This window comes from Aethalodelphis obliquidens, unplaced genomic scaffold (assembly GCF_003676395.1).
Source record: "Aethalodelphis obliquidens isolate GAN/ISIS:26980383/991018 unplaced genomic scaffold, ASM367639v1 scaffold64, whole genome shotgun sequence".
Lineage (NCBI taxonomy): Eukaryota > Metazoa > Chordata > Mammalia > Artiodactyla > Delphinidae > Aethalodelphis > Aethalodelphis obliquidens.
Genome location: NW_020838008.1, coordinates 10,872,916 through 10,900,467, shown reverse-complemented (window position 1 = coordinate 10,900,467; position 27,552 = coordinate 10,872,916). Strand labels below are relative to the sequence as shown.

Sequence of the window (27,552 nt, the reverse complement as noted above, 5' to 3'; positions counted from 1 at the left end):
TGTGTGTGTGTGTGTGTGTGTGTGTGTGTGTGTGTGTGTGTGTGTGTCTGCTTTGTGTCTTCATTGTGTTGCACGGGCTTCATCTTGAGGTGGCTCCTCTTGTGAGGCACGGGCTCTAGGCACACAGGTTTCAGTAGTTGTGGCACGTGGGCTCAGTAGTTGTGGCTCATGGGCTCTAGAGCTCAAGCTCAGTAGTTGTGGCGCATAGGCTTAGTTGCCCCGCGGCATGTGGGATCTTCCCAGACCAGGGATTGAACCCGTGTCCCCTACATTGGCAGGCGGATTCCTATCCCTTGCACCACCAGGGAAATCCCTGAGGAAGGTTTTTTGATTGTGATTATAATCATGGTATTCTAGTCTGTGCCTCAAAAGCATCTAAAGCAGTAGTTCTCAAAGCCTGTGCTGCACCTGCACCCTCCTGGGAATTTGTTAGAAATGCAAATTCTTGGGCCCTTCCCCAATCCTGCTGAATCTGAAATAGGGAGGTGGGCAGCAAATTGGATTTCCAAGAGCCTCAGTATATTCAGGTACCCGCTAAAATGTGATAACCATTGGCCATGGAGCTTTGAAAAGGCTGGGCATCTGCATTTTTAACAAGTTCCTCAGGTGTTTCTTAGTGAACTAGTTTCCTTGGCTGCTCTCACAACCACCACAAACTGGATGGCATAGAACAACACAGATGTAGTCGCTTAACAATTCTAGCAGTCACAAGTCCAGAATGAGTCCTATGGAGCTAAAATCAAGATGTCAGTAGGGCAGGTCCTCTTGGAGGATCTAAGGGAGAATGTTTCCTTGCTTTTTCCGGCTTCTAGAGATCACCAGCGTTCCTTGGCTCTGGGCCCTACATTACATCGCCTTTTCTCCCCCTGCTTCCATCATCACATCGCCTTCTTCCTCATTCGACCTTATTAAAAGGACCCTTGTGATTACATTTAGGGTCCACCCAGATAATCCAGAATCATCCCCCCATCTCAAAGTCATTAATCACACAGGTAACATGCACAGGTTCTCGTAATTAGAATGCTGACAGGCTCTCTTGCAGGAGCCATTATTCAGCCTATGATGCTCAGCTAGCCCAGATTTTAGAAATTGATGATCTGGGCCCTAGAGCAAGGGTGCTCAATTATGGCTACACATTAGAACCACCTGAGGAGCTTTAAGAAAAATAACAACTCTGTCTTGCTCAATTAGAATATCTGGAATCTGGGACCTGGGCTTTGGTACTGAAAGCTCCCCTGGGGATTCTAGTATCCAGCAGCTGACCCAGGAGGAGCACCAGGAAGAATCCTATGTTCTTCTACAAGTGAAGGAGAGTGCTACAGAGTACAGTAAGCTTTGAGGAAAATCCTCCTCAAAAAGTCACTGACCACTTCCGGAAGTGAACTGTATCTTCAAAGAGGGTGTCTGCCCATTAGAATAATATCTTGACTTTGCAAGGAGAGGTTGGTTAAATAAAAACTACAGATGTTCTGAACCTGAAGTTATTTTGGATTAGCACTCCCCCCACCAAGACCTCATTTAATTTTAATTACCTCTTCAAAGACTCTATTTCCAAAAATAGTCAAATCCTGCCCTTTGATGATGGCTAATCATCAAAGAGAGGCAAACCAAAACCACAATGAGATCATCTCACACCTGTCAAAATGGCTATCATCAAAAAGTCTACAAATAACAAATGTTGATGGAAGCAACCTAAGTGCCCATGAGCAGATGAAAGGATAAAGAAGTGGTATATGTATACACAATGGAATATTAGCCATAAGAAAAGAATGAAATTCTCCACTTCATGGGGTGCTAGTTTCCTCCATGTAGTATAAAGTGATGGTGAGCGGCTGTTGAAACCAAGTGGGGTATGTGAAATCTCCTGTGGCTGGTACCAGGGGAAGTGGACACAGGGTAGGGGTTGGTGTGAACCCTTTTGGCATCGTTGGAAGTAACCATTCTGGCTGGGTAAGCCAACATTTAGATAAAATGCTTACACAGTCTCAGAGAGGAAGTCAAACCATCTCTTCTTTTTGAGGAGTTTGACTTGGTGGTCTGCAAGTGGAAAAGTGTGGGATGAATCAACTTGCTGTTAAAATCTAGCAATGGCCTTGATGGACCAGGGGGTCCTTATTTCAGAACTTTATCTTGTGTAGTGAAGAAGTCCTGGCTGGGCAGAATTGGCCCAGAAATTCCATCTCAGACCTTGAACACTTTTCCTAAGCATTCCTAGGACTGCTTGGACTGAGGGCGATGCCTCTGGCCTAGGAAGCCTGGTAAGTATGCATGAGACAGCCCCCTCCCTTCCAAGGTGGTTCACTCAGGTGCCCAGAGTTGCTGTTTCCATGCTTGCTCTGTGACCTTGGTCCAGAACTTGAACTCTGAGGATCAGTTTCTTCATAACATGGAGACAAATTTCTAATAGGTTGTGGTGTTTATCAAGGATTCCAGGGGATACTGGGAGGTAGTACATCATAGTGGTTGAGTATGAAAGACCTGGGTTCCAATCCCAGCTTTGCTCTTTATAATTTGCTTTCTGGACAAATTTCTTTTAAGTTTTGTGTTTCTCTTTCCTCTTTTATAAAATGGGTGTTACACTATAGGGCCCATCTTACAGGGTGGTTGTGAAAATTAAATGAGGTAAGGCCCCTGGAGAACTTGGCCACAGTGCCTGTGACATGTAAATGCAAAGACACAGTTACTTTATCAAGGCAGGTACTGAGCTGACCATTTGAATTTAGAGGCTGGAGGGGAATGACAGGCCACTGGTGCTTGGGAGTTTCGTCCCATAGTTATACTTTACCATGGAGCCAGCAGGTGGCGACATTGCCATATCTTGGCACTGCTGGCCTCGGTCTGCAGCAAGAAAAAGGTTAGGGATTGAGTTCCCTGGTGTGGCTGTACTCAGTTGCTACACTTGTCCTGTGTCCCTTCCAAGATATGGGTTTTGAGAAACAGCTTGAGCCAGTTTGACTGGACGGGCTCTCCTGCAGATAACTCCAGTGCCAGAGAACACATCCTGGCCTTTCTGATGAGCTGTAACGGCTCTTGTTCTCACACTCAGTACTAAATATTCCTCACTGAGGGCTGAGTTAGCAGCTACCCAGTGCATGGTCATCATGCAGCCAGAGTGGTTTGGGCTGAAGCTTGGGGCTGCTGAGGGTGGGCTCCAGGGCACTGAACTTCAGCAAGACCCCAACTGGCATTTCTTATTCACTGCTGTGAGGCTGGGCTGGCTTGCCTAAACAGAGGGTGGTTTCAAAACCAAGTCTGGTTTGTTTTGTATGTACGAGTCTGAGTCCAGTGTTAGATCCAGAATGCGAGATGCCATGGCCCAGGGGAACGGCCAGAAACAGCCAAGTCAGAGTGGTAGTATTTTTTTAAAAAAAGGAAGCAAAAAAACACCAGACGTTTCCATGAGTAGTAGAGTCCCCAGAGGGTAGGCTGAGAGTAATTTCAAAGTCAGCAACTCAGTTCGGCGGTCTGAGGTGATGACATGGGCTGGACAGTTCATTGCACCCCCTACCCCATCCCAACTATGATCTGTGGTGCTTCGGCCTTACATGAAATGATAAAGACACCAGCTAGAGGATGGGTTAGGATTTCATAAGATAGTGCGATTTTAAAAATTTCTACTGAACTGAAATGAATTTAAACCCACTGACTTAAGTGAACACTTCTGTTGATTTGAAAACTGCAGTCCTGTATTGATTAGTCTTTACCTACAATGTTAAGTTGTAACAAAGAAAAATGTTGACTTGCTGTAGAATATGTAACCTGCTGTGGTTTCAACAATGTACCACAAGGTGGCAGCAACTTCAAAAACTGGTTTAGCCACTTGAGGAAGTCGTGAGATGCTTTCCAAGTACTAAATCATGTAACCTGCAGTTCTTTGTAAAAATCTTACTCAATCGCCCTTTTTCTTATTTCGTTGATTTATTTTTCTAGGAAATAGGGCCAGAGAGGTAACTATTTTCCCACATACTAGTATAAATCAGCTGTGTAACCTGATCTCAAAATTATTTAATTCAGATGTTCAGTTAATTTTTAACTTTGGAGTTTTGTTCTCAAGGAGCTACTTCCGCTGAGTAGAAATTTTACTCAAGTGACAATAGATTTAAAGCTGTTCATTGAAAAAAAAATGCTCAGGTGACTTTTTCTTAGGTTTCTAGTTCATCTCTGTAGCCTGTTGCTGACAATTTAAATAGTATTTTTCCTTTAGGAAGTATCAACCCAGGGAAACCTTCCTAATGATTTCAGTTATTTCATTTTTAGTTAACAGTTTAGTTAATATATTTAGTTATCTTTGTAATTGTTTTTGTTCAGGTGTCTTAATCATCAAATTAGATTAACTCTATAGGGTAATATCAGGGTTTTTAGACTCAGATTACTTCCTGAAGACGAGGACAATTAAGTTAATGTCTGGAAAATGCAATAAGACACTTGAAAATAATTTGGAACTACAGACCTTTGAATTACTTACTTAGATTTACATGTATATGAATGACAGTTGGATTTCATAAATATAGAGGTTAACTTTTCATGCTATTCCAGATTCCTCTATCTGTGATCCCTTACAGCTCTGATTTTAGTGGCATAGGAAAGAAAATCTCTCGTTTCTTTATCAAGTGCGGTAATGAGGAGAAATCCTTACCAAATGGAAATGCTGAATATTTTCTATCCTAGTTGTTTTTTGAACATTTATTCCATCACGCATTTAGTAGAGATAATAAAATTGGTTAGAAAGTACTTTCTTCAACCATATTTACCTATTTTTAGGTTTGGCTTTATGATTTAAACTAGTTGAAGTACGTTTCCATGCTAATTTGTTATTTAGATAGTCAGCAAAAATGTGATTTAGTCTGAAAAGGTGACTCATGCTTTGGTTATTTCTGGAATATAGAAGGCTTTTGAATGTTTGCTGAATAAATGATTGCTTTTCAGGAATGTTCAGATTTTTAAAATAACTAGGGCTTACCAGGAATGGAGAAGAGCATATGAGTATGGATAAACGAATTTGCTTAAAATAGTGATTTTGTTTCTACTGCAAACTGATCAAATGTGATATCTTTTTATTGTCTCCTTCAGATTGGAATAATTGGTGGGACAGGCCTGGATGATCCAGAAATCTTAGAAGGAAGAACCGAAAAATATGTGGACACTCCATTTGGCAAGGTTAATATCCAGTTAGTGGAGACATACTAGCTTTTTTCTTTCTCCTTGCTGGCTTGATTTTTAAGTTAAAAAATTTTTTTAAATTGCTTTTGTCTTGGCAGCACAGGGCTGCCTGCCCCAGGCTGAGAGAGGCCAGGAGTTTCTGTTACTGGGCTCTGCCATCTGAGACAGTATCCCTGAGATTACTTTGGACTTGACTACTGAGAACATGGCTTTTAAATGTGTACAAATAATTTCTTAATTATATCCCTAGAAGCCAGATGCCCATTTCAAACACAGGAACTGTACTCTCCAGATCACTGCATTCAAATCAGCTTCTAATTTGGGGCCTATCGGTCATACCACCGTCTGTAACAAATGGGAGGAGATATCTAATGGCCTTTTCTTAGTAAGCCCTGGCCCAAAGGGGGATTTTGGGGGAATGAGAATACAACTGCATAACTGAATTGGAAATAAAACACTCCTCCTTTTCTATTAAAAGGAGGCTGTTTAGTTCTCCCAGCTAGGGTGAGGGTGTCTGCCTTCTCCTAACTCCATAGGGCTACTTCCAAATGCTGTGGTTCCTCTGATCTCCTACGAAGATCCCTGTATTTGGCAATCCCAACCAAACCCTCCTTTTCAGCCAAGTCCTTAGATTTGATCTGGTATCCTCCAAGTCCTGCTGTCAGCTTGTTCACTTCTTAGCCTCATGTTTTCTTAACCTCCTAGGTTCTCAGACTTTCTCCTCCATTACCTGAGGTCATCTTGTGGCCATCTTAGACCTGGTTAACACAGCAAACGGTTCCAGTGCTGAGTTCTTAAATTCCCTGATAGGGGCCTCCTATTCCTTTTGCATTTCACTCTCACACCTGTTCTTGAACCTGCCAAATAGCCTTGACACATCTGTGTATGATCAGTGTGGCATCAGAGTCCCCAGGGGTGCTTGCTACAAATAGATCTTACTAAATGGTACCTACCCACGCACGCTTCTAAGTCTTACGAATCTCTGTACTGGTAGAGAGGGCTCAGTAAATATTGAGTGACTAAGTTGATCCATCAAATCGAGACTCTTTCACTTCTTTGAAATATACCCTCAGACCCCAAGTTTCTATGACTCCTACTACAGATGAACAATTGAAATGGCAGCTTTTTGATTGTTTCTATATGTGTTTTTAAATCACTGACTTGTAACCATTTTTCACTGTGTGCAGCCTTCTGATGCCTTAATTTTGGGGAAGATAAAGAATGTTGATTGCGTCCTCCTTGCAAGGTAACGTATTTCAAGCTTTTGAATGTTACTACTAAAGAACATTTTAAATTTAACTTAAATTATGAAAAGAGTCATGATGCAGGTATGAGTTTTTAATGTGTCGGTGGAGCCACAGCATCTGAGTCATCTTTATCGCTTACAGTTTCAGGGTAGGTTTTACTGACTTTGGAGAGTAAAGATCTTGCCTATCCCCCCTTAGGTTGGGAAAAGGTTTAGAACAATCCAATGAGTGATGCAATGATTTGACTAAACTTGAAGCTCTGCTTTCAGTTCTAGCTGCAAGAGGAAATGTTTTCTTTTGTTCTTTTCTGTCTTTTATCTTCTAGTTAACAAGATCAAGAAAAACTGCTTCATTCATGACCCCTTGTGTAGTAATAGTTCTAGATTTGTGGGGAGTGGGTTTCGGGTCACTGAAGTGGGTTCTCGGTGGTGTCTACACCCTTATTGCCTTGACAAGGCTCGTGCTGTTCCCTAAAGAGAAGAGCAAGTCATTTTATCACACAGTTAGAAATTAGTCAGACTGCATGTATTAGCTTTCTATTGCTGCATAACAAATGACCACAGATTTAGCAGCCTGAAATAGCATACATCATCCCACAGTTTCCAGCTAACCCGAGTGTGGGCACAGCTCATCTGGGTCCTCTTCGGGGTCACACAAGTAAATATTGTGTCACATGGGTATATTTAAGTGCTTGTTCTTATCTGGAGCTCCAGGTCCTCGTTCAAGCTCATGTAGGAGTTGGCAGAACTCAGTTCCTCAGGGTTGAAGGACGGAGGCCGTCCGCTCCTAGAGGCTGTCCATGTTCCCTGCTTTGTGGCCCTCCCCGTGGGCAATTCACAAGACAGCAGCTTACTGCTGCAAGGCCAGCAGGAGGGCCAGGTAGTGCATGCTGGCAGGCTGGGGCCTGATCATGGGAGTGACTCCCAGCACCTTCCGCTGTGTTCTGTTGGTTGGAAGCATCTCAGGTCCGCCCACAGTCGAGAAGGAAGGAATTATTCAGAGCATGAAAATGAAGACCACCCTAGGGTCTGTCTGCCACACTGCATTTTTGAAACGGAAGTGGCTTTGCTGAGTCCAGTAAAACTAAATTTTAGTTCTAGATGGTCGCATAGGGTTGATTTCAGGCAACCTTCTTTGTTGGTCTGTGGTCATTGCTGGAGAAACGCTTAATTTTTTCCAGACTGTAAGAGAAAATGGTTCGTGTTGTAGCCCCATGGTGAAGGTTTTATACTCTTGCCAGCTGAAATGAAGTGTGTCGGACTGTGAACCACTTTATGCAGTGGTTCTTAACTCCTTTTGATATGTGAATTTCTTTTGAAAATCGAATCAGAGATTTGGAGACCAGCCTTAGAAAAAATGCATGTACAGTAGTCCCCTCTTATCCACGGTTTCAGTTACCCATAGTCAACTGTGGTCCAAAAGTATTAAATGGAAAAGTCTAGAAATAAACAATTCATAAGTTTTAAATCTTGTGCCATCCCACCCCCTCTGCTCGGGTCAGGAATCATCCCTTTGTCCAGCGTATCCACACTGTGTACACCACCCACCTGTTAGTATAGGAAAAAAACATAGCATATATAGAGGTCAGTACTATACGCAGTTTCAAGCAGCCACAGGGGGGTCTTGTAACGCATTTCCTGTGGATAAGCGGGGACTACCATACTTTCTGGGCATTCATGGACTTCCACCTTCTGAGAGGTCGTTTATGACCTTGGGGTAAAAAACCCTCATATGCTAATGCTTGTCTGCAATTATGTACAAATTATTTCCGTATTCTTAATTCTGTTGTTGGTGAAGAAGAGACATTAAAGTTTATTTCAAAATATCAATATGGAATGATACAAGGGATATTGGATAGCAACCCTGTGGTGCAGGGTTTTTTATTATCCATTTTACAGATCAAAAAAAAAAAAATGGGGGGCTGAGAAAGCTGAGTGATTTTGATGAGGTCACACAGCTAGTAAGTGGCAGACTTAGGATTTGAACCCAGGCAGTTTTACTTCAAAGCCCAAACTTTTAATCATTATCATACAAAGTGAGATTTTTGTGTGTTGTTACTTCCTTGAAAGCCTGTTTCTATATTATCACATGTGAAGACGACTGGTCTCTTGACACTTAGCCTTCCTGTGGCAGAACATTACCTGTGATGTTCGTACTTTTTCAAGCAGCTCAGGATAATTTTAACTCTCTGTGAAATACTGCTTATAAATATACCCTCTAATGTGTGAATTTTTAAAAGTAATTTTAGAAATCAAGTTCCCGTTACTGGCTGTTTCCTGGCACACTGGGTGTGTGGGTGTGGGTGTGTGTGTGGGTGTGTGAGAGAGATAGGGGGAAAGAGTGTGTGTGTAAGTACTCAGTTTTTCATCCAACAGATTGAACTACTCATATGGCAAGTCCAGTTCTAGGCACCAGCAGGGAAGACAGATAAGGGCCTCACCGTCTCAGGGCTGATGCTAGTGGGAAGGATGGACACTGAGAAGGAAATATATAGTTTGAGTGGCCAATAGGTGCCAGAAAGAAAAATAAGGTCAAGGGGTAGTGATGTGATGGAGATGCAGTGGTCGTGGAAAGCACTCCTCTGGGGAGGTGATGTGGGAGCTAAGCAGCGAGGCCAGTGAGGCTGAGCCCCGGTGGGAAGGGATAAAGGTAAGGACTGACGTTGCTGTTTGTAGGCTGGGCCCAGATGATACGAGCACCATGGCAGAGTGTTTGGATTTTGTTTGAAGCGTGACACGAAATCATTAGTGATTGTGTTAAGTGTGCTGGGGCTGCCATAACAAGGTGCCACAGACTGAGTGGCAACAGAAATTTGTTTCCTCACAGTTCTGGAGGGTAGAGGTCAGAGATCAAGGGGTCAGCAGGGTTGGCTCCCTCTGAGGTTGGGAGGGAAGGATCTGTTCCGGGCCCCTCTCTTTGGCTTGTACCTGACTGTCTTCTCCCTGTATCTTCACATGTTCTTCTCTGTGTATGTCTGTGTCTTTTTATAAGGACGCCATTCGTGTTGGATTAGGACCCACTCTAATGACTTCATTTTAACTTAATTACCTCATTAAAGACCCTGTCTCCAGATATGGTCACATTCTGATGTACTGGGGGTTCGGATTTCAGCCTAAGAATTTGGAGGGGACATAATTCAGCCCATAACAGTAATGATGAGTGAGGTGATCCATTTTTGGACCATACCTGCTGATGTCATCATAAACAACTGGGAAATCTAATATTTTAAATGTTTCATTAATTTCTTTGGGTGATCAGGCAGAAAAGAATAGAGAGATGAGACTGGAAACTTGAGTTTCTATTTTGGGTGTTTCTTCCTTGGCACCTCTTGTTTTCTGTGTCATGGCTTATGAGATACCAGATGCCTCAGATTCTGGGGTGTTGGTGCCCCACAGGATAGACATGGCATATTTTCCTGGAGAGTGAATTCTAAGTAAGCTATTACCTACTCTTGATAGGAAAGTAAACTATGAAATGTAAATTGAGTCTGCACTTTATTTATTTTTATTTTCGGCTGTGTTGGGTTTCTGTTGCTGCGTGTGGGCTTTCTCTAGTTGCGGCAAGCAGGGTCTACTCTTCGTTGTGGTGCACAGGCTTCTCATTGCGGTGGCTTCTCTTGTTGCAGAGCATGGGGTCTAGGCGCGTGGGCTTCAGTAGTTGTGGCACGTGGGCTCGGTAGTTTTGGCTCTTGGGCTGTAGAGTGCAGGGTCAGTAGTTGTGGCGCATGGGCTTAGTTGCTCCGCGGCATGTGGGGTCTTCCCGGACCAGGGCTCGAACCCATGTCTCCTGCACTGGTAGGCGGATTCTTAATCACTGCACCACCAGGCAAGTCCCGAGTCTGCACTTTAAAACCACATAGTTTATACTTGAAGTAGGCTGGTTATTGCCTGGCCTGTTCTCACTCTTCCTCTGCCAAGGAAAGCATTTTGGTGGGAAGGGCTGGAAGGCACTGCTGTAAATGAGTTTTCTTTTCCAAGAGTATTAAAAATGCCCTGCTCGGGCTTCCCTGGTGGCGCAGTGGTTGAGAGTCCACCTGCCGATGCAGGGGACACGGGTTCGTGCCCCGGGTCCGGGAGGATCCCACATGCCGCGGAGTGGCTGGGCCCGTGAGCCATGGCCGCTGAGCCTGCGCATCCGGAGCCTGTGCTCTGCAACGGGAGAGGCCACAGCAGTGAGAGGCCCGCGTACTGCAAAAAAAAAAAAAAAATGCCCTGCTCACTCCTCTACCATATTTAATATATTTACTCTCTTTCCTTAGGCATGGGAGGCAGCATACCATCATGCCTTCGAAAGTCAACTATCAGGCGAACATCTGGGCTCTGAAGGAGGAGGGCTGTACACATGTCATAGTGACCACAGCTTGCGGTTCCTTGAAGGAAGAGATTCAGCCTGGCGATATCGTCATTATTGATCAGTTCATTGACAGGTGAGCAGTTGTCTAAAATGCTCAGGCTCCTCCTGTACAATCGTTCTCAGCTCAAGTGGACAATGTGTGGGGACTTGTGGGAAAGGGGACACAGGCCCACGGATAGAAAATAGAAGAATCATCATGAACTCTCAAGTTCCTAATTCCCAGCTTCAACATTTATCAATTTGTAACTTTAAAAGAACTTTTTAAAAAACAAATTAGTTAATATTTCCTTAGTATTAGATGTCTAGGCAGTGTTCTCTTTTTCCCTATTGTCTCACAGACTTTTTTTTTGTAGTTGGTTTGTTGAAATGAGGGTCCAGAGAAGGCTTTTTTTCTTTTTTGCCCTATAGTCTCCCCACATGCTGGATTTTACTGATTGCATCCTTAAGCCTCATTTAGTGTCTTCCCCTGTCCCCTGTGTTTACCGTAAACCAGTGCTTAACTCCGGAGGCCTGATTGGAACCAAGTTTGAATTCTTGGTGAGAATCTTTCTGCATCATATCAGGAGGCACGTAATGTCTGGTTGTCTTTTTGTGATGTTAAGATCAATAGTTGGTTCCTGAGCTAGGGATTTTCTGTTACTTAATTGCACAAGGAATCTATAATGTTCCTTTACCAAAATATTGAACAATAATGGACTGCCAAGATCCTGGGCTTTCTCTGCATTTAGAAGTAGTTGAAGAAGGGCTCCCCTGGTGGCGCAGTGGTTGAGAGTCCGCCTGCCGATGCAGGGGACACGGGTTCGTGCCCCGGTCCGGGAAGATCCCACATGCTGCGGAGCAGCTGGGCCCGTGAGCCATGGCCGCTGAGCCTGCGCATCCGGAGCCTGTGCTCCGCAACGGGAGAGGCCACAACAGTGAGAGGCCCGCGTACCGCAAAAAAAAAAAAAAAAGAAAAGGGGTGGTCTCCTAGGGATCCCATCCTCCTGCTGCCCCCACCTCCCATTCCTGGGGGAAGTAACCACTTCCCAGAATGCTCTGGATGGAGACAGGTAACTGCAGTCTGCTACTTGAGCCAGAGCGGTGGGGAGAAGAACCACAGAGAGTAAACCACTTGGTAGCTCCTATCAGCGTCCCCCATCCATTCACCCCGACCATCACCTCAGTCCATCCTACTCTTCCAGTCTGTTAACTCTGGGCTCGCTGTACCCAACGCCTCTCCTACCTTGACTGTTATGGAAGGAAGGTTTATTCAGTCCTGTTCTGTGTGTCTTCTGCTTTTCAGGTATTTAAATATTCCCTAGTCCATCAGAAGCATTGAATGTTACCTGATGAAATGAAGCTATTAGCTTGAACCAAATGAAATTGCCTGTTCTGTAAGCTAGAAATGGTTGAATATCAGTAATTTCATGTGGTTCAACCTAATAAATAATGAGGATAGACTAAAATCATTACATGCCCCTCCCCTTTCATTTTTCCTATCATTTTTCTGCACCTGACACTGTATGTTTTTCATCTTCCCCTCTAGAATGTAAACCGTGTGAGGGCATGGACCCCATATGTCCTGTTTGCCACTTTATCCCCAACACCCACAATACTACCTGGCCTGTGGTTGCTCAGTCAGTATTTTTTGAGTGACTGAATGAACATGATTGTTCAAAGGGAGAGGGAGGCGGCTGGAGTTTGTGTTTAGGGGACATCCTGATCAAAATCTCTATGGCCGTCAAAGACATGTGTTTGGGGGTAATGACCTAAGAAAATGGGTGCAATGTGGTTTTTTTAATAATGCAGTGCACAAAACTCTAGAATGGTGTGGATTTATAAAGTATGGTAGATGGTACTGGAAGGAAAAGTTTGGCTTGGATACTAAGCCTGGGATTAATTTGTTACTTACGTGGTGTAACTGTACACTGTTGCATTTCCCAGATCTTTGTCTCACATGTAGTAAATGTAAATGTTTCACATACTGGCTCTCAAGAAAGCAGGTGGGGCACAAAGAGAATAGAAAGAGAACAGGCGTTGCCATCAGATCTGGTTTCTTTCTGCCTTGGCACTTATTAGCTGTGTGACCTTAAAATCTTCCGGTGTCTGTTTTCTTCTATGTGCCATGTCTATAACCTGCCTCCTTAGTCTTGCCTTGGGAGTTCTGAGTCCCTAGCGAGTGCCTTTTATGAATCTAGCCTGTGGTACCTGCCCAATAAATGCCTTTACTGTGAGTCTGGGCTGGAGTATGTCTGCTACTTAACATCACTTGGTAAAAACAGAAAAAAAGGTCTGTTAAAAGGAGGATCCCCTAAGTAAGTAACATTTAGAATGAAATCTCAAATTTTGTATCAATTATATATTGCAACAATAACATTTTTGATATATTAAGTTACATAAGGTACTAAAACTCATTTTACCTGTTTCTCTTATACCGTTTTGATGTGGGTGCTAGAACATTTTAAATGACATATGTGCCTTGCATTATTTTGCTATTGGAGAGCATCTTCTAAGTGTTACTGCTGCTGTTTGAGCTATGTGGTTTCTGTTACCCAGGCTTGAGAATGTCTTACAGGAGAGGAGAATCAGAACTTTTTGTCTTGTGAGAAATGCCCTACATGTGTTGTACTGACAGCACTTTTTTATTTTAACAGAGTAAATCCTGGTGTGTTAAGGCAGGCGTCTGAACCTCCACTTAGTCCTATCATCAGGCATGAATGGTGAGCTGCAGGCTCTGCTGTTTACAGCCTCAGTGCCCATAGCTGTAACCACAGCCCCAGAATATTTGATAGGACTGCAGCATCCTGCAGAGGTGCACAGAGGATTAGAGCTGTGGGGGCAGGAGCACTGAACTCTAGAAGGGTCATCTTGGCTCTGTTTGGCCTCAGGCAGATCACTTCACCTATGTGGGCCATCGTCCTCTCTTCAAAATTACAGGTTGAATTCTATCACTTAAGCTCCTTTTCCTTGCACTGTCCATGGGTTCTTCTCCAGGGATTGATCTGGAAACACATTTTTGCTTACTACTGCTATAACTTTGCCAGCACATCATCTTAGAAAAAATATCCTCATCCTAAAGTGTCTTCCAAGACTAGAGGGACTGTTTTAATCTCCCTGACATACATTTGTGATAAAGAATCAAAATGGAATAGTATGGCTATTCTTTTTTAATAGATGGCAGAACTAGAGCATCTTGCTTTCTTTGCCCTCAGTGCTCAGCATAGGGGGAAAAAACACCAACCTGGCTTGTCAACCATGCCGTGCATAACTTAGAAGTCATTAAGATTTAAGAGTGACAGGTAGCTTTGATTTTTATGGTTTTTAAAATCATTAGATGCCTATAAGCTAAAAATGAAAAATACCCTTGAAGGTGTCTGACAGGCTGAAAGCTCTTTTAGGAAAATAAGATCATTCTCTTCTGAAAATCATTGGGTTTGCTCATGCTACATTCCAACCTGTGAAAACTTGAAAGCCTCGGCATGAGAAAAGGGGAATCCTGGGTGTGGCTGACCTGGAGAAATCAGGACAGCAGACAGGTGGGGAGAGGAGTTGGTTCCAGTATTTTTGGGTGTGTGTACTCAGTCCTTTCATCTGTTTCTCAAACATGCAAGGAAATAACCTTTGCTAATATTTAAAGTGAAAGTAATCTTTCATTTGTGATTAGGGCTGCTGTAGAAAGGAAAATGTATGTGGATCTAGAACTTAAATGCTGAAAGAATGTGTTCTCTGGTCATTTTCGCATGTGTGTTGCACAGTGACAGGTTTCCTGACTCTTCCCTTATCCTGGACCCCATGTGCAATATTCTTCACAAACCAAAAATTTTTAATAGTAATTTATACCAAGAATTTGTAAGAGGCTCGCCCACAGTAAGTGTCCTCAGTGCCTGCTTTGGGCCTCCTGATATACTGGGGGATTTTTGGTTGTTGTTGTTTTGTGGTTTTTTTGCAGTACGCGGGCTTCTCCCTGTTGTGGCCTCTCCCATTTCGGAGCACAGGCTTCAGATGCACAGGCTCAGCGGCCATGGCTCACGGGCCCAGCCGCTCCGTGGCATGTGGGATCTTCCTGGCCCGGGGCACGAACCTGTGTCCCCTGCATCAGCAGGTGGACTCTCAACCACTGCACCACCAGGGAAGCCCACTGGGTTTGATTTCTTCTACTTGGTGGAGGTCCCCACCATCAGAGCCATAAGTCATTTGGCAATTCATGATAAAACATGGTTAAGAATGGGGCTTGTTCTGCTTCTTGACCATTATTAAACAGTCCATGTGAACTGGGGAGAGAATGTGTCTGTCTGACCTTTCATCTGTTTTAGGATTGTGAGGCTATTTCTACTTTAAAACGATCTTATAAGGGAGACACTCCCAAGATTCATAATTTGGGGTAGTTCTCCTGTGGTACAAACCTCTGCCCGTGTAGGGTACATCTGGCTCTCACAGTGTCTCTGGTGGGGAAGCAAGACTGTCTGAGTGACGGAGAGAAAAGACCTCATAGGGAATCCAAATTGATTCCCTCCCCATAATCTGGCTTTGCACATGAAACAGAGACAGAAATCTGAAAGCTTAGCTACTCTCAGGGTTCCACTAAGGCTTTTCAGATTGTTTCTCTACTGTGCTTTATACCTGCCTGCATCCTTGTGTCTTCTGATCTCCTGTATCTATTTGCCACTGTCCAGGAAGCAGCTGGGACAGCCAGCGGCTTTACTTGCTCAGTGGTTCTGCTGTTACCTCCCTTCCTGCTGGTGGAAGCACCTCCCTCCTTTGAGCCCAGCAGGATCAGTGGTAGGTGTTTTATGAAGCTGGATCCTCCCTGCCTGTGGTTTGGTGAGGGCTCCGTATAAGACTAACCAAATTCTGAGACAAGACTTAGAAATTTAGAGGCATAACTATGCATTTACTTGGCTTTTGTTTTGTTTTGTTTTTGCTTTTCAGCCTTGCAGGTAAAGACATAACCATCCCTCGCATCCCACCCCACTTTTAAGGCCTGACTTGGATGATACATTATAAAGTGGAGTATAGAAGTGATTTCTAATGAGATTTTTGCTATTATAGAGCAAGCAACACTGTTTCCCCTAGATGCTTTTTTCAAAGCATGAGGCATTTTGTTGTCTCTTCCTGTTTTCCTTCTGTTGCACATACCCTCCATTGTCGACCCAGTTGTTGTTAGATACTCCTAGAAATTCATTTGTCTGTGGGGGGTGGGGACTGATTATATGGCCTCTCTTCCACCCTAGACTAGTAACTTTCCGTGCCATGGAAGGTACACATGGGCAGGAGATTCTAGCAACTTCCACATATGACCTTTCTCCTTTCACCATCAATCCTGAGTATCATCATTGGAGGGAATTCAACTCACCTTATTTGTTTGTTTATTTATTTTTAAAGAATTAGTTTTATTTATATATTTATTTTTGGTTGCGTTGGGTCTTCGTTGCTGTGCACAGGCTTTCTCTAGTTGTGTTGAGCAGGGGCTACTCTCTGTTGCGGCGCGTGGGCTTCTCATTGAGGTGGCTTCTCTTGTTGTGGAGCACAGGCTCTAGGCGCGCAGGCTTCAGTAATTGTGGCGCATGGGCTTAGCTGCTCTGCAGAGTGTGGGATCTTCCCAGACCAGGGATTGAACTGGTGTCCCCTGCATTGGCAGGCAGATTCTTAACCACTGTGCCAACAGGGAAGTCCCTCACCATATTTATGAAAGGAACAATTAGATATGCAGAGTGTTTGGAAAGATGCCCACATTATATTAAGTTAAAAAAAGGGCTTCCCTGGTGGCACAGTGGTTGAGAGTCCGCCTGCCGATTCAGGGGACACAGGTTCGTGGCCTGGTCCGGGAAGATCCCACATGCCACGGAGCGGCTGGGCCCGTGAGCCATGGCCACTGAACCTGCGTGTCCGGAGCCTGGGCTCCGCAACGGGAGAGGCCACAACAGTGAGAGGCCCACATACCGCGAAAAAAAAAAAAAAAGATGCATACTAGTAGGGTCCCTTAAACTGCTTCTGTCACTACCAGAAATATCTCAAGGTGAAGCTGGGTAACATCTGTAAGGATGAGAATAAGATTCTTTCTTTTTAATAGCGGCCTCTATCAGGAATGTTTAAGGTGTTTGGGGGTTTTTTGTTTTTTGTTTAACAGTGAGAAAAATATGGCCAAAAAATTAAGATTAAAAAAAGGCAGGATGTAATTCCTAATGCCAAGTATTTTCTGCAAAATGCTGTTAACACAGTGGCCTGAGGCCCCTGGTTAGGTTCAACTAAAAGAATGTGGTGGAAGAAGCCCCAGCTTGGAAGTGAGGACATCCAAAATTGTATCCTGGCTCTGCCCCCAAATTCCTGTGTCACTTAGTGTCCTCATCTGCTAAATGAGGGTGTTGGATTGATTCCTAAGAGTTCTGATGCCCACCCTCTTAAGAGAATTATTTTCTCGCTAGAATCGGGAGAGGTTGGGGGTTGGGATGAGCGTTGGCTGGTGATGCACACTTACTCATCAGGAAAGTCCCGCTGTAACCACAGGGGTAAGGGATGATGTCAGTTTATTTCCCTCTCCCAAAGACATAGCCCTGCCTTGGGCTTCCCCCAGGGTTTTACAGTACAAAGTTCTTAGCCATCCTTGGAAGGTAGGCCTAGAGGTTGAGGTGTGTAATGATGTCAGTTTCTCAGTCTTTCAGCCTCTTGGGCACGGGGTTTGTTCTTACCAATAGAAATGGAGGTTTATGATAAAGAATTATACAGGAAGCCTTTGCTTAGCTCTTTCTCCCATTCCTGTCAGCAGCTACTTTGAACCCTTTCTGTTCTCTCACAGCTTCCTGCCCATATCCTTCGCTCTTGGTTGAGGACATTGCCTCTTTACAAGAAAACAGATGGTATTAGGCACAAACTCGCCATCTTCCTTCACCCTCCCTTTCACCAGTTACTTGCATCCCTGTTCTTCTTTGTCATCTTGCTGCTGTCCTTGAAGTGGGAGCAACTGTTCCCTGTGTGAGGTTAACTCTGTTCTACAAACTACCTTCTCACCTTATATCCTTACTGTTATTTAAAAAATGCTATAAGCTCCCAATGTTTGAGTTCCTACCAAGTACCACAAATCAATTAACCCTATTTACCACATACATGGGTCATTTCCTCAGTTTAAATTGAGGGAACTTAAGCTCAGAAATATTGGTCATTTGCTAATAAGTGGGACCTGTGGGGTTTGAATTAGGTTCATCTGCAAACCCTATGACCTCAACCACTCCTGACACATGGACTTCCAGCTCTGGCCTCCACCTTGAGATCCACACTGGCTCCTAGATACAGGACAAGGTCCCAAAGACACCTCACACTTTGTAATTCACAGTTCATTAATTTTCCCCCTTGGTTGTCTTCTAACCCCACACCTTCCCCCGTCTCGAGCTCCCTCTTCTCCACTTGGTAAGTTGCTAAGTTGGTAATACCATCGCACTGCCATCTACCGGGTGATCGCTGCTGTGGATCTGTCACCCCTACATCCAGTCGGTCTCTAAGTCGTGCCCATGTGTGCCTTGAATCCACCCTGTCATCTGTCACCACTACCCTCATCTGGGTTAGTTCTTAACATTTTTACTTCTCCCAGCTTGACTCCCCTCAAAGCTGGTTGCCATACTACTCCCAGAAAATATAACAGGAAGGAAGACACAGTCACAGGAGTGCTGGAAACCAAGTTCAAACAACTGCTACCCTCTGGGAGGGCTTGCCCCGGAATCTGTTACTGAGCGTCAGCTCGTATGCAGACTTCTGAATAAGCAGCACAGTCCAGAGAAGGGCTGTCCCTGGGTAGAAGACCTCAGCTATTCAGCTCTTCCTGTAATTTGATGTAATTTTTTCCTAGTTCCTTTTGTCATTGATGGTAATGATCTTTGATGTGTACTTAAAACTATCTTGTCCCCTTTGTGGTGGTTTCTTCACTGCTTTTGTACTTTGCATCCCTGCTCATTTCCCTTTCCCCAGTGAAGTATTAATGTTTATTATCTGGTCATCTCTGGTCTTTTGAAGTCAAGTTATTTCTGAATAATTATGAAGGGAAAGAAAAATATTAAGTTCTTCCCACCTGTGAGATGCTGTCAGGCCCTGGATAATTAACGCACATACCTATTACTGGTAGAGATGGTTAGAATCGTAATAGAAGGCAATCTGACACATTACTGAAGTTTTCAATATGCATGCCTTTCCAACCAGCCTTCCCCTTTTGCAGCTTGCAGTGCTAAGAGTAAATGCACCAAACGATGCATTTTTCACTTAGGGGCACTCATGAGATAGACTGTTTGGGTAGACTTTAAGTGATATGGGTAGAATCATTTCTCCGAAACCAAGCTGTGTATGAGCAGCCCTTGACCCCGCTTTGCCAGTAAATTAACCGCCTCGTGTTCCTGTGTGCTGAGGCTCGTGGACATGTGCTGTGCTCCAGAACCACCTTGGAAGTGTGCGGGTGTGTTTGCTTCTGCTGTGGGAAAAGTGTTTTCCCTCATCTTGTTTGCAACTCAGCACTTCCTCAAAGGAAAACTATTAACAAATGGCTGTCTTTGTGCCAATTCAAGGATCTTGATCCAGAAAGAACCTACTGGTCAGTCTTTCTCTGGGCTTTGTTCCCCCACTGTGTCTGAAAGTGCCCGGTATTCTCTCCCTGATGGCCTTGAACTCAGTTCTCTTGCCAGTACACAACATCATTTTGTCTTCTTCACTCTTCCATACGCAGTTTGTTGTTTGTTTTGCTAACTTTTCTCATCACGTATCCCCGTTTTGGGGGTACCCTTGACTTGAGACCCGAGTACGTCTGCTCTGAAGTTGGCAGACGACAGGTACAGAAGCAGATTTTCTACCAGCAGTAGTTACTCGGGCTGAGCACTTGCTTCATGTGTTCTTATTCAGTCTTCACACAGTATTTACCCTTCATACTTCCCCATTTAAAATATGAGAAGACTGATAAGGTGAACACAGGTCAGAGTGACTCTCTCCTGGAGGCACACAGCCAGCCAGGGAGCAGTAAAGCCAGTCAGTTGGGCAGTCCCTGAAGTCTACTTCCAGTGGATATATATCCCAGGCTGATGGTGGAGAGGGTGGTGAAATTAGCAGTCCCTTTGCCTCGCTAGGAGGCTTCACCAATTGAAGCAAGAGTTAGGGGCAGAGTTGCATTGCGTTAACTGTGTTAAACCATATGAGCACATGTATTAGCTTCCTATTGCTGCTGTAACAAGTTACCACAAACTTAGTGGCTTAAACAACACAAATTTATTATCTAGTTCTGCAGGTCAGGAGTCTAACATGGGTCTCAGTAGGCTAAAATCAAGGGCTGCATTCCTTTCTGGAGGCTTGGGAGAATCCCTTTCCTTGCTCTTTGCCACCTTCATTCCTTGGCTCCTGGCCCCCTTCCATCTGCAAAGCCAGCAATGGCGGGTCAAGTCCTTTTCATCACTAGTATTGACTCTTCTGCCTTCTTCCACATGTCAGGACTCCTGTGATGATACTGGGCCTACCTGGTTAATCCAGGATAATCTTTCTAAGTCCAGCTGGTTAGCAGTCTTAATTCCACCTGCAACCTCTGTTCCCCTCTGCCATGTAAGGTAACATATTCATATGTTCTGGGCATTAGGGTGTGGATATTCAGGGGTGTAGGGGGGCATTATTTTGTTTGCTGCCACATGCCACTTTCATAGCTTGGTAGGACAGAGCCGCCACCCCTAAACTCTCATCCTCGGTCTAGGTTGCTTCTGGAAGGTGTGTGATCCTTCCTGTTCTTCTCACCCACAGCCTAAAACATAGCTTCCCAATGGATCCAGCCAGTCTGACGTTGTCTAAGGCTAATTTTTTTCCTGTGGCCCAGGAAGAGATTCCAGTTCTATCTCTTGATGGGAGGAAGAAGAGATCTCATTAAGGGCCCCCTTTATCAGGGAAAGGTGCTCACCTAGGCACGGCTGCACACCTAGTTTCTGCCCTCAAGAAAAATCTGCAAGTGTCTTCCATTGATGAGCTCCTCCATGTGCTTGCTTCTGCTGCGCCTGTGTCCATCGGTAATGTGACCTGGGTGAATACTGTAGGCCGGATGCTGCATCTGTTCCCTCATTGATCCTCAGGGCAATAGTAGTAGCACTTTGCAACAATTACTGTTTATCCCCAAACGCACATTTGACATATAAATGGAGGAGTTATTGCATCACCCTATTGGGATGTAGCTACCAGAGGTTTTTTGCGGCCCTGTTTTAAACAAGGGTGTAAGTGGATGTTGCTAATACCTTATGAAGAAAGAACTCAGGGAGGTTTGCTCTACTTCCCTGAGGAAGTAAGTTGCTCAAGGCCACACGAAAAATCAGTAACAGGATTGAAATCCAGGTACAAAACTACATTTTCTATATTTTCTTCATATCCGTCAGAAAGCTCCACTTGAGAGTGAACTACTGTTTTGTTTATAGAAGAGCTCTTTTGACTGGAAATTGGGAGTGAACAGGCAGGAACCCCCTTTAACACAGGCTCAATGAGGTAACAGTCCCCACCGTGTGGGACGTCCTTTGCTTCTTGCTACATTACAGAAGCTCTCACTTCTCCTTAAAAACTCTCAGGGGGAGGACAGGAGATCTTAAAATCACATATATTTTCATTTTAGAATTTCACTTGGGTGGTGTCCTTCACTTGTGATTGCAAACCCCATTGCTCTTGGTCTGAATTTCATTCAGCATAATCATGCCTCATTATTTTATGCAGCATAGGAGTACTTATAGTGATTTAAAATTAGATCATTACTTTTCCTTGAATATGTCACTGTTTGAGTTATGCAGAACACCACAAGTAGGTGGGCAGTCTGTGTGAAGAGATGTTTCTTATTGGCACTTTCCCTCCTGGGATCTTAACAGCACAACCCTGAACCTATTAGAAATACTGGTATTAAAGTCCCTATTTCTTCCTCGGGGCTACCCCTCCTGCAAGGTTGGGTGCTCTGAGGCCCCATTCTCAGCTACAGCTTCTCCTTGGTGCTGACTCCCAATTCAGTCTCTAGCCCAGACCTCAGTTCTGAGCTGCCGTGGGATATCTAGGCATCAGGGCTCACTTAATCCTTATAACACTCTTATAAATGGGTGGATGAACACTACATTTTGTAATTGGGAAATGAAGAATCAAGGAGATATGGTGGTTTGCTATAAGCCTGAGAAGTGGGAGTTAGGGAGCTTTGTTTAAAGAGAAAAATGTAAAATGTTCCAGTTGAGAGGGAATTAAAACTGTAGGCAGTTAGTATCACATGTATATAGCATAACATAAGGAATAACTAATACATATTATGTCTTAAGGTAAATGTTCAAAACAGAGAGAGGAGTAATTAGGCAAAGAAGGAATGGAGATAGAGAGGGACAGAGATAGATAAGATGGGGGTGTTACTGCATAGATGTCTATTGGGGTATAGCCACTGAAGGGTTTTGTGGCCCTGTTTTCACACTTAATCATGGTTGTAAGTAGGATTTTTGCTAATACTTGACTCACTGAAGGCTGAAACCAAGCCAAAGCTGGAATATGTGGAACCATTTTATTAGTCAGTTTTACAAAAAGAGAAAAGCCTCTGTTTATATAGGCTGGAAGAGTCATTTGACCTGTTCTTCGGTGCCATCTGAAATTGCTTTGGGGTTAACTTAGCCTTTCCCTTAAGACCCGTGTATGATAAGGGGTTGAGAGGAGCACAGACTGGGTTTTCATTCCTCCCAATCTCTGAGGCCTAATCTCTGAGCAAGGTGGCTTTGGTGCCAGCTAGTGTCACTGTTTAATATGTGATGGGGAGGAAGTGACAGGTTAACTTTGATAGGTGGACACGCCAGCTGTGTAAACTGAACCAGAATATTTCTCCATGCCGTTGCCTACCCTCCCACCCCCGGAAGCAGAAATGAAGTGATTTGCCTTCAGCTGTTGGTTTTCCCTTGCCGCGTCCCTCCCCTGCTCTCCCCTCTCTAGGGAAATGAGGACTTTCTTTTCTATATTACTCATGAGTTCAAGTTTAGAACAATATAATGGATATAGGAAGTGCTTTATTCTGAAAACTTTGAGAGAGAAGTTGCTGGGTGACTTGCCACTGGCTTAATTTTACCCTCTGTCCTACAGATTCAAAAATGTTTTAACAGAAAGTTAACTTTAGAACTTTTATGAGACTTTAGAACTAATTCTGGCGGGTAGATGCATAAGCTTAAGTAAGGGAGCAAAGAGACAAATGATTCTGAAATGTGGAGCTGGATGAATGGCTGCTTTCTTCAGTGGGTCAAAGGCATGAAAAAATAAGGTTGAGGGCAGAGGGCAGGAATTACTCTCAATTTAGTGACAGGGCAATCAAATGCAAAGTTTGGACTGTGTTTGAACATGAAACTAATCAAGCAACAGTTTAAAAAAAGATTTTTTTTTTTTTTTGAGGACACCAGGGAAATTTGCACATGGTCTATATATTAGGTGATACTGAGGAATTAATGTCATTTTTATCAGCTGTGATAATGACATTGCCGTGGAAAATACTCCACATATTTTGGTCCTTCTGAAGTAGGGGTGAAGTGACAAAGTCTGGGATTTGCAACAGATGGAGCAAGTTTGACAAAATTTTGGAAACTGTTGAATCTAAGTGATATATATGGGGTTCACTACACAATCCTCTACATCTGAGATGATGGAAAATTTTCATATTGACTTCTTAAGTGTTTTACCTGGCCTCCTGAGCCCACAGTTGAGTTGCATCTACAGTTCAGTGTGGTTATCCTATCACAGCCACCAGACCACAGACACTAATTCCTGTTGGGAAGCACGTTGCCACCAACCCAGAGCCAAAAAAGCCAAATACCATCCAGAAGCTCTTTTTCTTGTTGTTGTTGTTTTTTAAAAAAAAAAAAAAAAAAAAAAAAGTTTCCTTCAGCTTATCCAGAACTATTGATTCTGGAGTGAGGACCCAAGATATCGACCTAGATACAACTGATTACCAGCCCCCAGAGGGTGGGAAGGTGGCTTTTTAAAAACTACCCTTTTTTATTTTATTTTGTAGGACTACCAGAAGGCTTCAGACCTTCTATGACGGAAATCATTCCTGTGCCAGAGGAGTGTGTCATATTCCAATGGCTGAGCCGTTCTGCCCTAAAACAAGAGAGGTTCGTAATATTTCTGGAAGGTGCACCAGAATAAATCATGAGGGCTTGGGGTGGCATCTAGACATAGAATTAACTGGCCAAGCATGTGGTCTCTCTTCCCCTCTCTAGCTTGCTGCTTACTCAAGGTTTTATGAAGAGTTGTTTCCCTTTGCTAATAATGTCTCCACTATTCTCAGTCATTTGTAAGATGAATCACTCAAAGTTGCAACCTACTTTTTCTTTTTTCTTAACTAAGTTTTGATTTTGCTGTCAGGATACCTTTTAAAATAATTTAGGGTAGCATAGTATGTCTAGAGTATACAATCTGGAACCAGATTTCTTATGATCAGGTCTTTACTCTTCAGCTTAATTGGTGTGTGTCTTTGGACCAAAACCTCGGGTTTGGTTTCCTCGTTTGTAAAATAAGGTGATGATAACATGTACCTCGTAGGACTGTGAGAGATAAAAGAGTTATTTACTTATAAAGTGCTTTGAGTGCTGCCTGTTAGTTATAAGACATCCAGTGACTGTTAACTGCTTTTATGAATTAAGTTATTAATAATCTGTAAATTGTCAGATTGGCATCATTTACCTTTGAGGTGAGTTTGGCTGTTACTGTCCAGCTTCCTCTCCAGGATTATAGTAAGATCTCAGGACTAAAGGGGCAGCCCTACAAAAGCCAATGGTGATATAAAGTGAGGAATCACAGCCTTAGCTTTCAGAGAATAAAAATGGCTACCACAATTCAAAAGTCCATCCATGGTACTTTTCTTATAACTCAAGATTTGAAAGTCAGGTGCAACCCAGTAGGTCAGAAGTTATTGTCAGAGACAAACTGCCTAGTAAAATCTACTTTATAAAATAACTTAGACGATACAGATACCTAAACATGTTAATCATTCAGGTGATTTTAACACCTGAATGTGGAAAGTAGTATATGTTCAGCCTTGTATAATCATGTAAAACTAGCTTCCTTACAGTTAAGAGCTAGGGCACCTTAACCTCACTCTGGTCTCAGAAATCTAGAATCCAAAGCCAGGCGTTGGAGCCATTTCAGATATATCACTGCATGTTGATTCTCTGTGACTTCTGTGAAAGCACCTTTTTTACTTCTTTAAAACAAAAAAAAGGGTAGGTTAACTTTTAAGTGTGAGTTTAGAATACATTTGACCCTTGAACAACGTGAGGGGTTGGGGCACTGACCTACCATGCACTTGAAAATCTGAGTATAACTTTACAGTTGGCCCTCCTTATCTGCAGTTCTGCATCCAAGGATTCAGCAAACCACAGATTGTATAGTATTGTAGTATGAATTTATTGGAAAAAAATCCATGTATGAGTGGACTGCACAGTTCAAACCTATGTTGTTCAAGGATCAACTGTGTAAGTTCCTGGGTAGTTATCAGCAGAATATATCAGAACAATGTAAGTCTGAAACACAGATCTGTCCACAGAATAAATTTGCTCTCCAGAGGAAGGTAGATGTGTGCAATAACATTTTTGTCCACTTCAAAATGGGGGCAGCTTGGGAAGAAATAGACTAGGGAGAGAATATGCATGTTAGTAGGAAATCAGAGGTACTGCCCAGTGATGTGGGTACTAGGAGCAGAGGTGGGTAAGGGAAAAGTGCTAATGATGTATGCAGAGCACTGTAAATGTGGTGGCTGGATGATAGTTTCCAGTAATGCAGTTTGGCCTCCCTTGAGACTGAATTAATTCAGCTATTATTAGTCTAGTCAAGCTAAGGACCCTCACATAAAGACTTTAAAAGAGTGCTGGGGAGGGCAGTTTAAGAAAATGGGAAAATAACGCCTTCAGAGTATTACTTTATTCTTATATACCCTAAAAGAGATTTTAAAATATTGTCCAAAAAATGTAAAGAGTGGGTGGTGTTGCCCCTTCGTAATTATCACTTTAACTTTCAACGTAATTGTGTACTTTCGTGTACCGATGACAGATTGTCAAGTGGCAAGCAAGGTACACTATGGTTGTACTATATCTTACCACTTGTGTTGAAATATGTGTATATAAAAGAGATAAATATGAAAATATTTATATGCAAATAGAGTGTTTCTGGAAAGCTGACCGAAGAACTGGTAACAGTGGTTTCCCATGGGGAAACTGGGTCGCTAGTACACAGGTAGAAGAAATACTTGTCACAGAATAATATCCTTTTGTACTGTTTACGTTTTTGTACCATGTGCAAGTATTACCTATTCCAAAAATAGTACTTCTAGTCGAAAGGTAATCTGAAACACATTCTTCTAAAGTCCTGACACAGTAAAGAGACCTCTCAGCCTGTAGTTTATATTTCTGGCACCTTACGGTGGCGTTATCTGTTTGTGTGGGAGTGCAGAGTACTTGCCCAGGTGGCAAGGGCCCAGGGTCTGTCACTGCCTGGCCCACCCAGGCCGATAAGCCTCTACTTCCTCCTCCCCATCGTGGCACCCACCACCCAGGGTGATGGTGAAGACGTACAAGGCACATTGCCACTGGCCTGCGATAGTTGTGATCTTCCTTCACACATCTCTAGAAGCACTCTGAAGTTTGGCCGAGACGTACAGCTCAGTTATTTGAGATTTTTAAAGACATTTAATGAAGACAGGACTGGGCTGGTTATATCTTAATTTTGAAAGTCGGGGGGGGGACATCAGTGGTTTAATAAGCCCTTGTATTTATACCTATACTCCTTAAAGAAAAGTTTTTATTTAGCAGAATCTTATTTTCAGCATGTATAGGATAAATAAACATGATGTAGCATCAGCTAGTCATCTAGGGCTTGTCATGGTTCTAAATTTGGAGTTGCCGAAGCTCTTGTTAAAATTCTTTCTCGTCTTGCCATAGCATAATGTGTTATTTTTAAGGAAATAGGTTAATTTGCTTATGTGGTTCAGACATGTGCAGGCAAGCCTTTGGCCTAGATTGGAGCCTTCTATTGACTTTGAGTCACTCCATCTTATATATGGTATCATAGGAAACTTGACAAATTATTTGGGAAATGTGTAGAAGCTGCCAGTGTTAATGATTAGAAGACCAGTTAAGCATTTAGATTCCTTGCTATATATATTCCTTAGCTCATTTAATATTCACAGTATCGGGGCTTCCCTGGTGGCACAGTGGTTAAGAATCCGCCTGCCAGTGCAGGGGACACAGGTTCGAGCCCTGGTCTGGGAAGATCCCATATGCTGCGGAGCAACTAAGCCCGTGTGCCACAACTACTGAGCCTGCGAGCCACAACTACTGAAGCCCCCGCGCCTAGAGCCCATCCTCCGCAACAAGAGAAGCCACTGCAATGAGAAGCCCACGCACCGTAACAAAGATAAGCCCCTGCTGGCTGCAACTAGAGAAAGCCCACATGCAGCAACGAAGACCCAAAACAGCCAATAAATAAATAAATAAATAAATAAATAAATTCTTTAAAAAAAAAAAACAAAACTCAGTATCTCTGAGTTATATAATATTATTCCCATGTTACAGATGAAAAAACTAGGACGTACATAAGGGTAAGTGAATTCTTGGCAGTACTTTAAGAGTTAAGTTTAAAAGACTAATTTTTTTTTTAATTAAAAAGGAATGTTGAAGCACAGGCTAAGAAAATAATGAAATTAGATTAGACGTACATTATTAGACACTAAAAAAAGTGATCAAACTTTTAAATAATGTTTCTAAACTCATATGTGGCCTTGCCTCTAAAGGGATGCCAAGATAAGTTTATCTCTGGATAGAAGAAA

At 43.2% G+C, this 27,552-nt stretch overlaps 1 protein-coding gene across 3 annotated transcripts in view; it reads left to right on the top strand.

Annotated features, from left to right (window-relative positions):
• MTAP (methylthioadenosine phosphorylase) overlaps positions 1-27,552 on the top strand; it is a 37,985-nt gene that overhangs the window by 3,213 nt on the left and 7,220 nt on the right. For all 3 annotated transcript variants that reach the window (XM_027088999.1, XM_027088998.1, XM_027089000.1), the window contains exons 2-5: positions 5,071-5,157; positions 6,348-6,406; positions 10,666-10,833; positions 23,740-23,842. In XM_027088999.1, the coding sequence (XP_026944800.1) occupies positions 5,071-5,157; positions 6,348-6,406; positions 10,666-10,833; positions 23,740-23,842 (417 nt within the window). The remainder of the gene's footprint in view (positions 1-5,070; positions 5,158-6,347; positions 6,407-10,665; positions 10,834-23,739; positions 23,843-27,552) is intronic.